The sequence below is a fragment of the Coregonus lavaretus genome (genome assembly GCF_964263955.1).
Source record: "Coregonus lavaretus genome assembly, contig: HAP1_SCAFFOLD_8430, whole genome shotgun sequence".
NCBI classification, from domain to species: domain Eukaryota; kingdom Metazoa; phylum Chordata; class Actinopteri; order Salmoniformes; family Salmonidae; genus Coregonus; species Coregonus lavaretus.
This window is the reverse complement of record NW_028158922.1, coordinates 1-15,000: the sequence shown is the minus strand read 5'-3', so window position 1 is coordinate 15,000 and position 15,000 is coordinate 1. Positions and strand designations below refer to the sequence as shown.

General features: G+C 51.6%; 2 protein-coding genes across 2 annotated transcripts in view; both read left to right on the top strand.

Moving 5' to 3' along the window:
• Nucleotides 1-353, top strand: part of LOC311123471 (histone H1-like) — a gene marked incomplete at both ends in the record, with an annotated part of 5,614 nt that extends 5,261 nt beyond the window's left edge. Inside the window, one exon of the mRNA XM_084197734.1 lies at nucleotides 279-353. Coding sequence (XP_084053860.1) covers nucleotides 279-353 — 75 coding nt within the window. The remainder of the gene's footprint in view (nucleotides 1-278) is intronic.
• Nucleotides 354-7,105: 6,752 nt separating this feature from the next.
• On the top strand, nucleotides 7,106-9,082 carry LOC311123470 (histone H3.2-like; the record flags this gene model as incomplete). The annotated part of the gene is made up of 2 exons (XM_084197733.1): nucleotides 7,106-7,111; nucleotides 8,732-9,082. 2 exons carry the CDS (start codon nucleotides 7,106-7,108, stop codon nucleotides 9,080-9,082), a joined length of 357 nt encoding a protein of 118 aa, XP_084053859.1.
• Nucleotides 9,083-15,000: the final 5,918 nt, after the last annotated feature.

The following is a 15,000-nucleotide window of genomic DNA, read 5'->3' as shown; positions in this document are numbered from 1 at the left end:
CCGGTGCATCCGGCTCCTTCAAGCTCAACAAGAAAGCCGTCGAGGCGAAGAAGCCCGCCAAGAAAGCCGCAGTCCCCAAAGTAAAGAAGGTGGCCGCCAAGAAGCCCGCCGCGGCGAAGAAGCCCAAGAAGGTAGCAGCCAAGAAGGCCGTCGCCGCAAAGAAGTCCCCCAAGAAGGCCAAGAAGCCCGCTACACCCAAAAAGGCCGCCAAGAGCCCCAAGAAGGTGAAGAAGCCCGCCGCAGCGGCCAAGAAGGCAGCCAAGAGCCCCAAGAAGGCTACAAAGGCAGCCAAGCCCAAAGCCGCCAAGCCCAAGGCAGCCAAGGCCAAGAAGGCAGCCCCCAAGAAGAAGTAAACCTATTACAAACAGTGTTCTACTCGACACATGTTGTACCACAAAAGGCTCTTTTAAGAGCCACCCACCTCTTTCCATAGAAAGCGCATTGATTTCCATGTACTACCTGTCGTGGAAAAGAAATTACGCACACTAGGCTACTTTTACGCACACAACATTGTCCCACTCTGGGTGTGTGCGAAGGGAGAGGCATATAATAGAGGGCCAAAATGGCTCAGAAATTCGACCTCACGAGTGCACCCTCACCAGCCATTTTTATATATGAGCCACTGGGCTATTCCCGTTCAGAGGCAGGCTGCTGTGATGTGTTACAAGTGCCATGTAATAACAATAACAATACTATAGTGGCTTCGAATTGAAACTCACGAGTGCACCCTCAACAGCCATTTTTATATATGAGCCACTGGGCTATTCCCGTTCAGAGGCAGGCTGCTGTGATGTGTTACAAGTGCCATGTAATAACAATAACAATACTATAGTGGCTTCGATTTCAAACTCAAGAGTGCACCCTCACCAGCTGTTTGTTTCCCATTTGGAGAGAAATAATGTGTGGATGTCATTTCGGACATTTTGGCGCTCACGCGAAATGACACAAAGTAACAAAGTCGGAGGGAAACAAAGTAGCCGATTAGTTACCGGAGTGTAACTCCAGTTCTATGAGTGGAGCGGAGCCCCATAGGGGAGCTATGCTCCTAGTGGTTTACCCTCTGCCCTAGGGCAGAACAGCCTGAAGCAAATTTATGCACACACCTACAGCCAATAGGAGTACAGGTGTCCCTATATAAGGAACCCCGTTCCCTCAATCTGCCTCCCGAGATATTATCTTCAGCGAGACTAGAGAGGGTCGGTAGGGCCTTAAGTCCTATGGGGCTCCGCTCCACTCATAGAACTGGAGTTACACTCCGGTAACTAATCGTTCTATATCGTGGAGCTCCGCCCCATAGGGGAGCTATGCTCCTAGTGGTTTAAGGCGGAGCGAAACGCTCCAAAATGTACTCCCTGCCGAGCCTAACACTTTCCATTAAAAAATGAAAAAAGGTCAAGCCCAGCAATGGCTGCAACCAATTCCCGCAGTACTGCAACTAAGAAACCCATTAGGGCGTCACAATATACCGCGTCATCGGTTATGGACCCGCCCCATCTAGCTCAATGACAATGGCAATGGCTATTGGGCAGATCATCAGAATAGAAGCCATGCTAATCTGTACTAGCAGATAGCCGTGCCTCAATATTCTTGATACCATGACAAGTTTTCTTCACCAAAGCGGACCTGATTGGAACCTGTCCAAGGTCCTGCTTTGTCTACTCCCTTCATCTCAAAATCGCCTTTCAGCTCTGCTGAAAGCCGACCGAGTTAAAGAGTTGGAAAACATGTCCATCCAAATATGTTACTTCTAACAAAAGCGGATTTATGAACATGGTCACAATCCTGCTTTCTTTCTCTGTTTCTTTCTCAAGATCTCCCTTCAGCCACGCTGAGTACAGATCGAGCCAAAGAGTTAGAAGACATATCCAACAGATAGAAACGAATAAAAGGAGACGGTGTCGACCAAGACGCCGCTCTACAAATATCCACTACCTCTGTACCTCTGAAGAGGGCAGTAGAAGCTGCTACTCCACGAGTGGAATGCGCTTTAATACCCTGAGGCGGTTGTTGCCCCGCCGCCTCGTACGCCGTCTCAATGCCTTCACAAAGCCAATGAGACAATCGCTGTTTTGAAAGTGGTCTACCCAATGCAGCCGCACCGTGACACACAAACAGCTGAGGCGATGACCTAATCGCTGCTGTGCGCTCAACGTAACACGCCAAAGCGCGTACTGGGCACAGACAATGCAGCTTTTTCTCACTCCTCTCCCCATGGGGAGGGGGATAAAAAGCCCACAATTCCACGGTCTGTGATCTATATGCACTGTTAATAACCTTCGGCACAAATGCCGGGTTGGGACGTAACACCGCTCTGCTCAAATCGCCATTAATGGCAAGGCAGTCGGGTCTCGTCGACAGTGCACTCAAATCACTGACCCGCTTAGCGGTAGTCAAGGCGAGCAACAGCGCCGTCTTGATAGACAGCATTTTGAGGGGTATTTGATTCAATGGCTCGAACGGCGACTTACATAGCGCTTCGAGAACCAAAGCCAAATCCCATCGGGGCAGCGTAGCTCTAGGCATTGGCCTAAGCCGTCGCGTTCCCAATAAAAAACGTTTCACTAATGGATGACTAAACAGGTTTTTCCCGTTAAACCCTTCATGACCAGCTGAAATTGCCGCTGCAAACACTCGAATGGTGGAGGGCGATTTCTGCTTATCAAACATAAACTGCAAGAATGAGAGCACACTCTCTACCTGACAGCTCATGGGGTCTACGTCCTGTGTGTTACACCACTGTGAGAAAACATTCCATCTGCTCGTGTACATCCTGGAAGTGGAACTGGCCCTAGCGCTCTGTATGGTTCTGATCACTGCATCAGATAACCCACGGCGCTTCAACCTGTCCCGTTCAGGAACCAAGCCCTCAGTGGTTGACCGATTATGGGCCACTGCCCTATCGAGCCTCCCGCCTGGCTCAACGCGTCTCGTCGATGTGGAATTGTCCAAGGTGGCACAATCAACATCTGACTCATCTCTGCAAACCACGGAGCCCCCGGGCGATCGGGCGCTATCAGTATCACTGTTAGCTCCTCTGATCTCACCCTGGCTAGCAGTGGGAGAATGCAAGACAGCGGAGGGAATGCATACAGGAGAACTTTCGGCCACGGGCAGTGCGCGAACGCGTCTCTTCCCAATGGCGGCTCGTCCTGTTGTCTCAGGGAGAACCATAGGGGACACTGCGCGTTCACACGTGACGCGAACAGATCCACCTCGGCTCTCCCGAATTGTTTCCAAATTTGGAGAACAATGTCTGGGTGCAGACACCACTCGTCGTCTCGAGGACCCCCTCTTGACATGAGATCTGCCCCTACGTTCAAGTAGCCCGGAATGTGCGCTGCTCTCAACGAGCGAAGGTGCTTGTGAGCCCACAGCCACAATTCCTCTGCCGCCCTGTGGAGGGCAGGAGACCTGACCCCTCCCTGGCGATTTATGTGAGCTACTGTGGTCCGGTTGTCTGACCAAACCAACACATCGCGACCCCGAAGGGTAGACGCAAAGTGGTTCAGAACCAGTCGAACCGTTTCCAACTCCAAGAGGTTTATGTGCCGACCTGATTGAGGCCATGCACCACCTATCGCTTGAGACTGACATGTCCCTCCCCATCCAGTCAGACAGGCATCTGTATACACTGGAATGTAGGATGACACCTTGCCCATCGGGACTCCGTGCGTGAGAACGCACGGGTTCCTCCAATAGTCCAGGTCTGCTCTTAGCGAGAGAGGAACCACCACCAACCGATGACGTTGACGCACTGGGTCTAGTCTTAGTTGGGCGAACCACCGCTGTGTTCTGCGCATGTGCAGAAGCCCCAGCGGTACCACAGAGTGGGCTGCCGACATGAGACCCAAAAGTGACATGATCGATAGCGCCGTTACTGTGTGATTCGGACGACACTTCCTCAGGGCTAGTACCAATGCTGCCCTTCGAGGGTCCGAAATTCGCGCCCTCATCATTACAGAGTCTAGCTGTAGTCCCAGGTAGACTATCTGATGACTGGGCCAGGGTGCGCTCTTTTTCCAATTCACAGCGAACCCCAGACGCGTGAGATGAATCACTGTCTGTGTCGTGTGCATGAACGCCAGCTCTGCTGACGGGGCGAGAACCAGCAGGTCGTCTAGGTAGGCTAGTATCCTTATCCCTTGACGACGCAGCGGTTCCAATGCCGCCTCCACACATTTGGAAAAAGTTCGAGGTGCCAGGGCGTACCCAAACGGCATCCTCGTGAACTCGTACGCCACCCCTTGAAAGGCGAACCGCAGAAACTTTCTGTGGCGAGATTGAATCGGCACATGAAAGTACGCGTCCTTTAGGTCTATGCTTGTACAAAAGTCTCCCTTCTGGACACATTCCAGTAGACGTTTTGTCGTCAGCATTCGGAAGGGCCGTTTGGTTATGCTTTCGTTTAGAATGCGTAAATCCAAAATCGGCCTCACTCCCCCCGTCTTTTTGGGCACTAGGAAATAAGGCGAATAGAGCCCTTTGTTCCTCTGCTCTCGGGGAACTACTGTGACCGCCTCCTTCGCCAAAAGTTCCGTGATCTCTGACATCAGAGCGGCTACTTTGTCCGGCGTTTTCATCACCGTTTCCACCACTCCCCGAAACGGGGGTGGGGTCCGGCGGAATTGGAGGGCATAACCCTTCTCTAACGTCTGTTCTAGCCAGCGTGAGAGGGTACAGCTTCGTCGCCACTGCCAGCAATGCAGAGAGAGCGGGCGTGCACGAAGCTGTGGTACATCCAGTAGGAAGGACCTGTATTCCTCTATGGCCCTCGCCGCCGCTATTCCCCAGCACTGAGTTGGTGGAATAGCCCAGGGTGGGCCCCCCTCGAAAGGGAGAGGAAACATCAGCTGGTTCTGTGTGAGTCGGAGGCCTCGATACGTTAGTTACGCCTGTAACTCCAGTAATCCGGCCCTCCGTGAACGCAGCACGGTTCTGAACTGCGCTGGCTGAGGCATTAACCTGAGCCGGCGCGCTCTCCCCGAATAGCGATTGCATCATCACGTCATTGTCTGACTGAGACTGCCGCTTGCTCTGAGACCCATCCATTACAGCACTCATCTGAGTCTGAAAGGTGTGCTCTCTGACTGGTACCACACGGTGGTGCCATAATACCTCTTTACTGGTCTCATGCGTCTGCTCTACAACACACTCAGTGAGTGGTGGGCTGCGCTCAGAGCCATGGGCATTGATACGTTCATGATAGACCGGAGGCGTCCATACCTTAGTTACACTTGTAACTCTGGTATTCCCGCTCTCCGTGAACGCCGCACGGGTCTGAACTGCGCCGGCTGAGGCATTAGCCTGCAGCAAGGCGTTCTTCCCGGCTAGCGGCTGCGCCTTCATGTCACATTGGGACATAGGCAGCTGCCTGCTATGTGAGACCTTCACTACAGAGCTCCTAGGAGTCTGTAGTAAGAGATCCTTATTAGGTGAGCTAAGGCTGCGCCTTGCTACCTCTTCCCTTTTCCTCTCCTGAGCGCGCTCAGCAACGCACTCTAGGTGGGTTGAGCTACACTCAGGATGGTGGGGGAATACCATAGAACGTGAAGTGTTCTGTACCTTATGGAATAAATGTCTTTCATTGACAATGTCAGTGAGACTCCGCTCTTTATTCACATAAAACAAAACGCCCTCCACGCCCTGAACAGTGGGGTGGGGGGGAACAGTAGGCTCTTGAGCGTCGTACGCCGGGCCATCTCCCGTTCTCGCCCCCTCGCCTCGTCACAAGTGCCGTCTCTTCTGGGATGCCTTTCGGTGCTGCCAGGCCGGCTTTGTGACAACCTCTCCGGTCGGCGGAACCGCTGCTGCCACCGCTGCTGCTGGAGGGGCCGAACCCGCTCTCTTGCCTCCTTCGGTGGGCGCCTGTCGCCTGGCCCGTCGCCTCCCTGCTCTGCTGGGGGCGTTTGAGGTGGACGGAACTGTCGGGGCTCTGCTGGCTTTCATCGCCAGCGGCAGATGCTTAGCCAGATGCCTCCTCTCCTCGTCCAGCTTGGCGATTCGTTCCGTGGCGTCTTTTACAGCGAGGCCAAATAGCCCTTCGCTGGAGACGGGGGCGTTGAGCAATGAAGCTCTATCAGTCTCCTTCATAGCTGTCATAGACAGCCAGAGGTGTCTCTCCATGACCACCGAAGTGGCCATGGTCCTGCCCGCACAGATGGCTACCGCCTGTGTCAGGTGGAGAATGGCTCCAGAAATCCTGGAGGCCTCCTCCACCTCCTCACTGGTCAACTCAGACCTTCCTGTCGTAAGACGGGATAGGGAGGCCGCGAGGATGGCGATGTTGTTTGCCGCCGCTACGCTCTGGGCTCCCAGCGTGAAGGATTTCTCAGCCAAAGTGGCTGTGAACCTATCCTTCTGCGCCGGCAGAGTGGCCTTCTTGGAGGCGGCCCAGGGACTCGAACCCGGCACTAAGAACGCCGTCATGGCGCCTTCGAGCCTGGGGATTCCCCTAGCTGCCCACTCGTATCCGTTCACTCTGGTGAATGGGGTGTACGCCCTGGCCGGCGAACGCGCCGCCAGGGGTGTCCCCCACGAGCCCTCGACATATTTACCAAGGGAGGGCAAGGCTGGAGCCATTGGCTCAGCTGCTCTCCTTGGTTTAGAGTAAGGGCCGCCCTCCATCAGATCCACCTCCATAGGGAGGGGAGCTGGGGGCAGCGCAATCTCCAGTCGCTTGGTCGCCTTCTCAATGAGTCCCGGAAAGTCGGAACGCAGAGAGGCTGCTGCGAAGGACAGGGCTTCTGACCTAACAGAGCCCATGTCATCATCGCACAAGGATCCCTCAGACCTCACGCTCTCTGCTAGAGAGGGGGTCTTGAAGGCAGGTGCCAGAGTATGGGATTGTCCCACTGGAACATCCCTCTCGGCGCCCTCCTTGTCATCCTCTGATTCTGCACTGTCCCCAGATATCTCCGAAGCGGAGGCGAGTGTGGACAGGGCATCATCCAGAGGGACGTCCTCTCTAAAAAACGCCCAGCGCTGCTTCCTCTCCTTCACAGGAAGGAGGGCGCAGGAGGCGCAATTAGGAGGGATGTCGAGACCATCCTTGGCGTGCTGCGGTCCCAAGCACACGAAACATAGGTCGTGGGGGTCCGCAACGGCCATGGAAGTACATCGACAGAGGGCCCTGAAAAGGGCCTTTGGGGGTGGATATGTTGGTGCGCTCATTTAGGAAGACGTTGATGGCTGGATATCAACGTCGAAATCTTCCTGAGTCTTCTAGGCTTCTTCTCTAGTCCAGTCGCTGAAGATAATGGGAGGCAGATTGAGGGAACGGGGTTCCTTATATAGGGACACCTGTACTCCTATTGGCTGTAGGTGTGTGCATAAATTTGCTTCAGGCTGTTCTGCCCTAGGGCAGAGGGTAAACCACTAGGAGCATAGCTCCCCTATGGGGCGGAGCTCCACGATATAGAACTCTCACTCGCTGCCTGTGGGTGGGAACCGGCTTAGGGCTGTCTGTCTGTCCATCTGTCTGTCCCTCGCTCCAATTGGATAAGGCCACACCGGCCCGGTGGCCAATCGTTGCCTCTTGTGGCGAGGTATATGTACGGCTCTCGAAGTGGCGAGCGGCTCATTCAGACTTTCTGTGACTTTCTCAAGCTACCAATATGAGCGGAAGAGGCAAAACCGGAGGCAAGGCCAGGGCGAAGGCAAAGACCCGTTCATCCCGTGCTGGCCTCCAGTTCCCCGTGGGCCGTGTGCACAGGCTGCTGCGCAAAGGCAACTACGCCGAGCGTGTGGGCGCTGGCGCACCAGTCTACCTGGCCGCCGTACTCGAGTACCTGACTGCTGAGATCCTGGAGTTGGCCGGCAACGCTGCCCGTGACAACAAGAAGACTCGTATCATCCCCCGTCACCTGCAACTGGCCGTCCGTAACGACGAGGAGCTGAACAAACTGCTCGGCGGTGTGACCATCGCTCAGGGTGGTGTGCTGCCCAACATCCAGGCAGTCCTACTCCCCAAGAAGACCGAGAAGGCAGTCAAAGCCAAGTAAATTCGCTACTGCGACTTCAACTTGACTTCTCAACCCCCAGAGGCTCTTTTAAGAGCCAACCACCTAGCTCTCCAAAAGCGCAAAGTACCTTTCTATGACCGCAATACATTGAGTGGGTGTATACACAACTATTTCGACATTCTGTGCCCACATGAGGCCTTGCATGAACAACAACACCTACTTGGCCTCATTTGCCATAGCAGGCTAGCATTAGATGATACGTGGTCCTCTGTAGCTCAGCTGGTAGAGCACGGCGCTTGAAACGCCAAGGTAGTGGGTTCGATCCCCGGGACCACCCATACACAAAAAAAATAATGCACGCATGACTGTAAGTCGCTTTGGATAAAAGCGTCTGCTAAATGGCATATTATTATTATTATTATTACGTGCCTATAAGATGTCACTCTTGACTTTGGCGACTATTATTGCGCGTAAAGGGCCGGCGGCGTCCTATTGCGCGTAAAGGGCCGGCGGCGTCCTATTGCGCGCGCACCGGGAGTTTGAGTTTTGGAGAGGCCGGGCCTCCCGTCCAATGGCCAACGGAGGAGGCCTGCGAAACGGGCCAATCGGGGTGGTGGGGAGATGGTGTCCAATCAGCAGGCGCCACTGCCGGCTTTATAAACTTCACATAGGCATTTCGAGGCTATACTCCCGACTGTCAGAGCAGCGCCATGGCCAGAACCAAGCAAACCGCTCGCAAATCCACCGGTGGCAAAGCCCCCAGGAAGCAGCTCGCCACTAAGGCTGCTCGCAAGAGTGCCCCGGCCACCGGCGGTGTGAAGAAGCCTCACCGTTACAGGCCCGGCACCGTGGCTCTGAGAGAGATCCGTCGTTACCAGAAGTCCACTGAGCTACTCATCCGCAAGCTGCCCTTCCAGCGCCTGGTGCGAGAAATCGCCCAGGACTTCAAGACCGACCTGCGTTTCCAGAGCTCCGCCGTGATGGCCCTACAGGAGGCTAGCGAGGCTTACCTGGTCGGCCTGTTCGAGGACACCAACCTGTGCGCCATCCACGCCAAGCGGGTGACCATCATGCCCAAGGACATCCAGCTGGCCCGCCGTATTCGCGGAGAGCGCGCATAAATGAGGATGACCTGAACTCGAATATCCCCCAAAGGCTCTTTTAAGAGCCACCTCCATATTTCCATCAAAAAGGCACAATTGTTCCATGTATACACGCACCTCTACATTAGCCACCATGTATGTTGTTCACTAACACGTCTAAAAGCTACGTATTGCACCTTTTTAGTTGCCTGAAGTCTAGCTTCAATGTTTGTGTGTGTATATACACAACCATCTGGCATCATCCACTTCCTTTGAACTATATAGTAACACAGTAAAATGCTTTACAAAGGAGGGGAAAAAGAAACGAGTGATAATATAGGCCGAATAGTAACAAGAATTGTGTTCAGATGAATAATTGACACTATTAGTTGTGTGTAATAATAGCCTTGCATGCAGTCCAGAAAAAACATTGCATGCCAACTTACTTTGAAAGTCCCATGTTGCAGTGCTGCTGAGAGACTCATGCAGAGGCCCAAACTTTACAATGGAGCACGGAGGCCATCTTGTGGTTAAATGTGGGTACTGCACCTCATGGTGATTCCCTTTCAGCATTTGCTCTTTAGGCCAGCGTTTCCCAAACGCGGTCCTGGGGTCCACAAGGGGTGCGCGTTTTGCGTTTTGCCCTAGCACTCCACAACTGATTCTAATACTCCCAGCTTGATGATGATGAGTTGATTATTTGAATCAGCTGTGTAGTGCTAGGGCAAAAACTCCCAAAATGTGGCCCGAGTTTGGGAAACCCTGCTTTAGGCTAATACTAGCCTATTAGGATGACTTGGTTCGATCGCTTTAATGGCAACTGCTGAACTCTGGTTTCACTAATTACTTGTCCCAGGTCACCATTATGAATCCAATAGCAAAACAAATGTTTCAAAATTGCTCAATAGTGAAAAAAGGCCAGGAAATGATGGGTTCTCAGCAATATTTCACCAACAACCAATCACTATTCACGCATAGACATTAGGATCATGAACAAATATTCCTAAGTCATACTACAAAAGGGTTGTAACGAAATGGATTTGTCTGTTCAATGCAAGTTCAACGTCAAAGAAAAAGTGCATCACCACAACAAACGTGTCTTTAGATACACTGTAAAAAATGACTTTGTGGAATGTACTCAAGCTATTACAGTCAACAAAAGCACACGTCATATTGTTGAGTAGATCTTTTTGCTTGTTTTTATGAGTAGATAAGCTTGAGTAAGTTGAGTTGATGTGGTCCAATACATTGAGTAAAGATGATAGAGACGTAAAAAGGATTATATTACGTTGATTCGACTCAAATAGACATTGTGTTATTTTACCTGAATGATTCATCCTATTATGTATTTAGACCAACTTACTTTGGATTCACTCAATCACATCCCTTAAGAGAAAAGGTATCCGGACACCGGGAATCCATTTATTTAAACATCAACGGTTTGCAAAACATCTGTTATTATGAGTTGACAAATTACGTAATTGCAATCAACACTGCAGGTAAATCATGATTGCTGCAGGTAGGCAACACCGTAGAAATAGGAACTACAACACTAACAACAAGTGACATTTACTCCTGATGTACTGACTGACCTGTTGCAACCTCTACAACCACTGTGCTTATTATTTGACCCTGCTGGTCATCTATGAACGTTTGAACATCTTGGAGAAAAATGTGTGAAACCACTGCCTATATGAGGAGCTGTCGTTGTTTGTTTTATTACCACATACTTATGGAAATTGCACCGGTTGAGAGATGATGGCTCTCTTGTGCCTACGGTGAAGGGTACTTCTGATCCAGCAGGTGGTGCTAAGATCCCTCCCTATATGACTTGAATGATGAGTTGATTTATTCCTTATAGCTCCTAATGATTTTAAGGCCAGTGTTGGCAAACATTACTTGTGCTCCAGCAGGTGGCCATGACATCCCTCCCTATATGACTTGACTGACCAGTTAGTTGATGGACTCCTTATAGCTCCTAATGATTTTAAGGCCAGTGTTGGCAAACATGACTTCTGCTCCAGCAGGTGGCCATGAAATCCCCCCCTATATGACTTGACTGACCAGGTAGTTGATGGACTCCTTATAGCTCTTAATGATCTCAAGTGTCTGTGTTTTTATGTGGTTAGGAGTTTTGCTCACTGCGTGTCCCCCTTCCATTTCAGTGTTTCCCAACTCCAGCGGTAGAGTAGGCTACCCCCAACAGGACCCATTTTTCTTGTAGGCCTGGACAGCCACAGCTGATTGAACAACCTGTCACCTAAATTACCAAGTCCTCAATGAGTAGAATCAGGTGCAACAACAACAACAACAACAACAACAATATGAGGAGAGGGACACAGTGTACTAGCTGATCTCCCAGTTGTCACAGTTTGGCCTTGTGTTCCACATAGCCTATATCAGTATTTGAGTATGTTTCCCGCGCACGTTAGTTGCTTTCACGTCATCTTTGAAATCGCTCCTCCCTAGTCCCCTAGAACGAGCGCCCTCCCCTTTGCAACGCCTCCGAACATATAACAGAGGCGCGCTTTCTGTGCCGCCGGCCTCAATCAGGTCGACCAAACGCAGATAATAGCGCACCGCGCACCGGCGCTGAAGTCATTCATTCACTTGAACTCAACTAGCGAACACACCATGTCCGGAAGAGGCAAAGGCGGCAAGGGACTCGGAAAAGGAGGCGCCAAGCGTCACCGCAAAGTTCTCCGCGATAACATCCAGGGAATCACCAAACCCGCTATCCGCCGTCTGGCTCGCCGCGGCGGCGTGAAGCGTATTTCCGGTCTGATCTACGAGGAGACCCGCGGTGTCCTGAAGGTGTTCCTGGAGAACGTGATCCGTGACGCAGTCACCTACACCGAACACGCCAAGAGGAAGACCGTTACCGCCATGGACGTGGTCTACGCTCTGAAACGTCAGGGACGCACCCTGTACGGTTTCGGCGGTTAAACCCACTCTCTTCGGAACCTCAACACCCCGACTCGAACCCAAAGGCTCTTTTAAGAGCCACCCACATCCGCTTAAAATGGGCCCATTCCATGTAGTGTTATATATAACAAAAAATGTTTAGTATGCAATTTAGTAAGAAAGTATGAGCCACTTCGAGTGGACAGGGAGTATTAATTAGAGGATTCTAATGTCCCGTCCACTTTTAGCGCACAGAGGGAGGCCTATATCTGACAGTGGCAAAGTGTAAGAACGTTATTATTTTGGGTCAAGCAATAGTGGAATTTGGACAACATAAAGCCACCACGAGTCGGTAGACGTGGCTCGAAAAGAGGGGGACAGCGCGCACACACACACACAGTCAAAAATGGGAGCCCTATGTCTGACGGTGCCAAAGTGGGCAATTCTATCACCAGCATTATTTGGCACAACAATCGTGCCATTTGGACACCTATTAAAGCCCCCCTTTTGAAACACACAATTCCCCATCGGTCACAGAGCATAGGCTATAGAGAGGAGGGAGGGAGGGAGGGAGCAAGCAAGCAGGGGAGTGTCTACGGCCGCTGACTTTGCTTAGCTTCCTCTTCATAAGACGGGTAAGCGCCCTTCACCCCCTCATTCGTTTCTGAGAAGCAACGAGACATCATCATGCCCGAGCCAGCAAAGTCAGCGCCCAAGAAGGGCTCCAAGAAAGCCGTCACCAAGACCGCAGGGAAGGGCGGCAAGAAGCGCAGAAAGTCCAGGAAGGAGAGTTACGCCATCTACGTGTACAAAGTCCTGAAGCAGGTCCACCCCGACACCGGCATCTCCTCCAAGGCCATGGGAATCATGAACTCCTTCGTGAACGACATCTTCGAGCGTATCGCCGGAGAGTCCTCTCGCCTGGCCCACTACAACAAGCGTTCTACCATCACCTCCAGGGAGATCCAGACCGCGGTGCGCCTGCTGCTCCCCGGTGAACTTGCCAAACACGCCGTGTCCGAGGGCACCAAGGCCGTAACCAAGTACACCAGCTCCAAGTAAACAGCGCATTTGGACTGCTCTACTAACCCAAAGGCTCTTTTAAGAGCCACCCACTCTGTCAGTAAAAAAAGCAATTCCATCGCCACCGAATGAATGCGTAGGTAGGCTGCGTTACATTGTATCATTGTTTAATGGGCGGCGCGCGCCGCCTCGGAGAGCGGCTACATTGTATCATTGTTTAATGGGCGGCGCGCGCCGGCTCGGAGAGCGGCTACATTGTATCATTTCCCCTGCCCGTTCCAGCGTAGGGGTTTAGCGCGCCTTTTTTGGTGTCTTTGCGCGCTGAATAGTAACCCATGTTTGTCGGGCTCTATTCCAGGTGAAGGCAATGTAAAATGGCACCATTTGACAAAGGGTGTAAATAAATAAATCAAAAAGGCAGTCTGTTGGGTTTGATTGGAAATAAATTCCTTTTATCGTCTAATGAGCAGATAGTCATTTTGAGTTGACTTCCTGAATCGGTAGGACACGGATGGAGTGAATGGATGCTCCATCATTGGACTATACCCTAATGATGTGAACGAGAATGATGATGGCAAGAATAAAAAGGTGGTGAATAATATGAATGTATATATATATATATATATATATATATATATATGAACGTAGCCCTTTTGGCCTACAGGTCATTTCCGGTCAAGGTCGCATCATCCATATAGTCCCCTGTAGCTCAGTTGGTAGAGCACAGCGCTTGCAACGCCAGGGTTGCGGGTTCGTTTCCCACGGGGGGCCAGTATGAAAATGTACGCACTCACTTACCTGTAAGTGGCTCTGGATAAGAGCGTCTGCTACATGACTCAAAATGTCCATGTGAAGTGTAGTACATTTGAGTCACGTAGTGTATTTTCCTTCCTACTACACTCACGAGGCAACAGGATAAAAGGCAGTGGCTTCCACGTGACAAAGTGGGGATATGAATGTGTCTGTAGGCCAAGTCACAGTATAACACAGTGAAGGAGTTAGTGAGTGTGATAGTCGTTGGAGCAGTAGTGGATTCCAATGAGAGAGAGAGAGACTGAGTGAGTGAGTGAGTGAGTGAGAGAGAGAGAGACTGAGTGAGTGAGTGAGTGAGTGAGAGAGAGAGAGAGCGAGACTGAGTGAGTGAGTGAGTGAGTGAGAGAGAGACTCTGAGACTGAGAGAGAGAGACTGAGTGAGTGAGTGAGTGAGTGAGTGAGAGAGAGAGAGAGAGAGAGAGAGAGAGAGAGTGTGAGTGAGTGAGTGAGAGACTCTGAGACTGAGAGAGAGAGACTATACAACAGGGAAAAGAAAAGAGGCCGCAATCAGCCTTCTGACCCACATGCACCTGCTGGGACTCTTCTCCCAGTCCAACCACATATGCAGCCCTTGTCCCACCTGGGGGGAGAGAGAGAGAGAGAGACTGAGTGAGAGAGTGAGAGAGAGAGAGAGAGAGAGAGAGAGAGAGAGAGAGAGAGAGAGAGAGAGAGAGAGAGAGAGAGAGAGAGAGACTCTGAGACTGAGAGAGAGAGACTATACAACAGGGAAAAGAAAAGAGGCCGCAATCAGCCTTCTGACCCACATGCACCTGCTGGGACTCTTCTCCCAGTCCAACCACATATGTAGCCCTTGTCCCACTTGGGGAGAGAGAGAAAGAGAGAGAGAGAGAGTGTGAGTGAGTGAGTGAGTGAGTGAGAGAGAGAGAGAGTGTGAGTGAGTGAGAGAGAGAGAGAGAGTGTGTGAGTGAGTGAGAGAGAGAGAGAGAGAGAGAGAGTGTGAGTGAGTGAGTGAGAAGAGAGAGAGAGAGAGAGAGAGAGACTGAGTGAGTGAGTGAGTGAGAGAGAGAGAGAGAGAGACTGAGTGAGTGAGTGAGTGAGTGAGTGAGTGAGAGAGAGAGAGAGAGAGTGAGTGAAGAGAGAGAGAGTGTGAGTGAGTGAGGAGAGAGAGACTGAGTGAATGAGTGAGTGAGTGAAGAGAGAGAGAGTGAGTGAGTGAGACTGAGTGAGTGAGTGAGTGAGTGAGAGAGAGAGAGAGA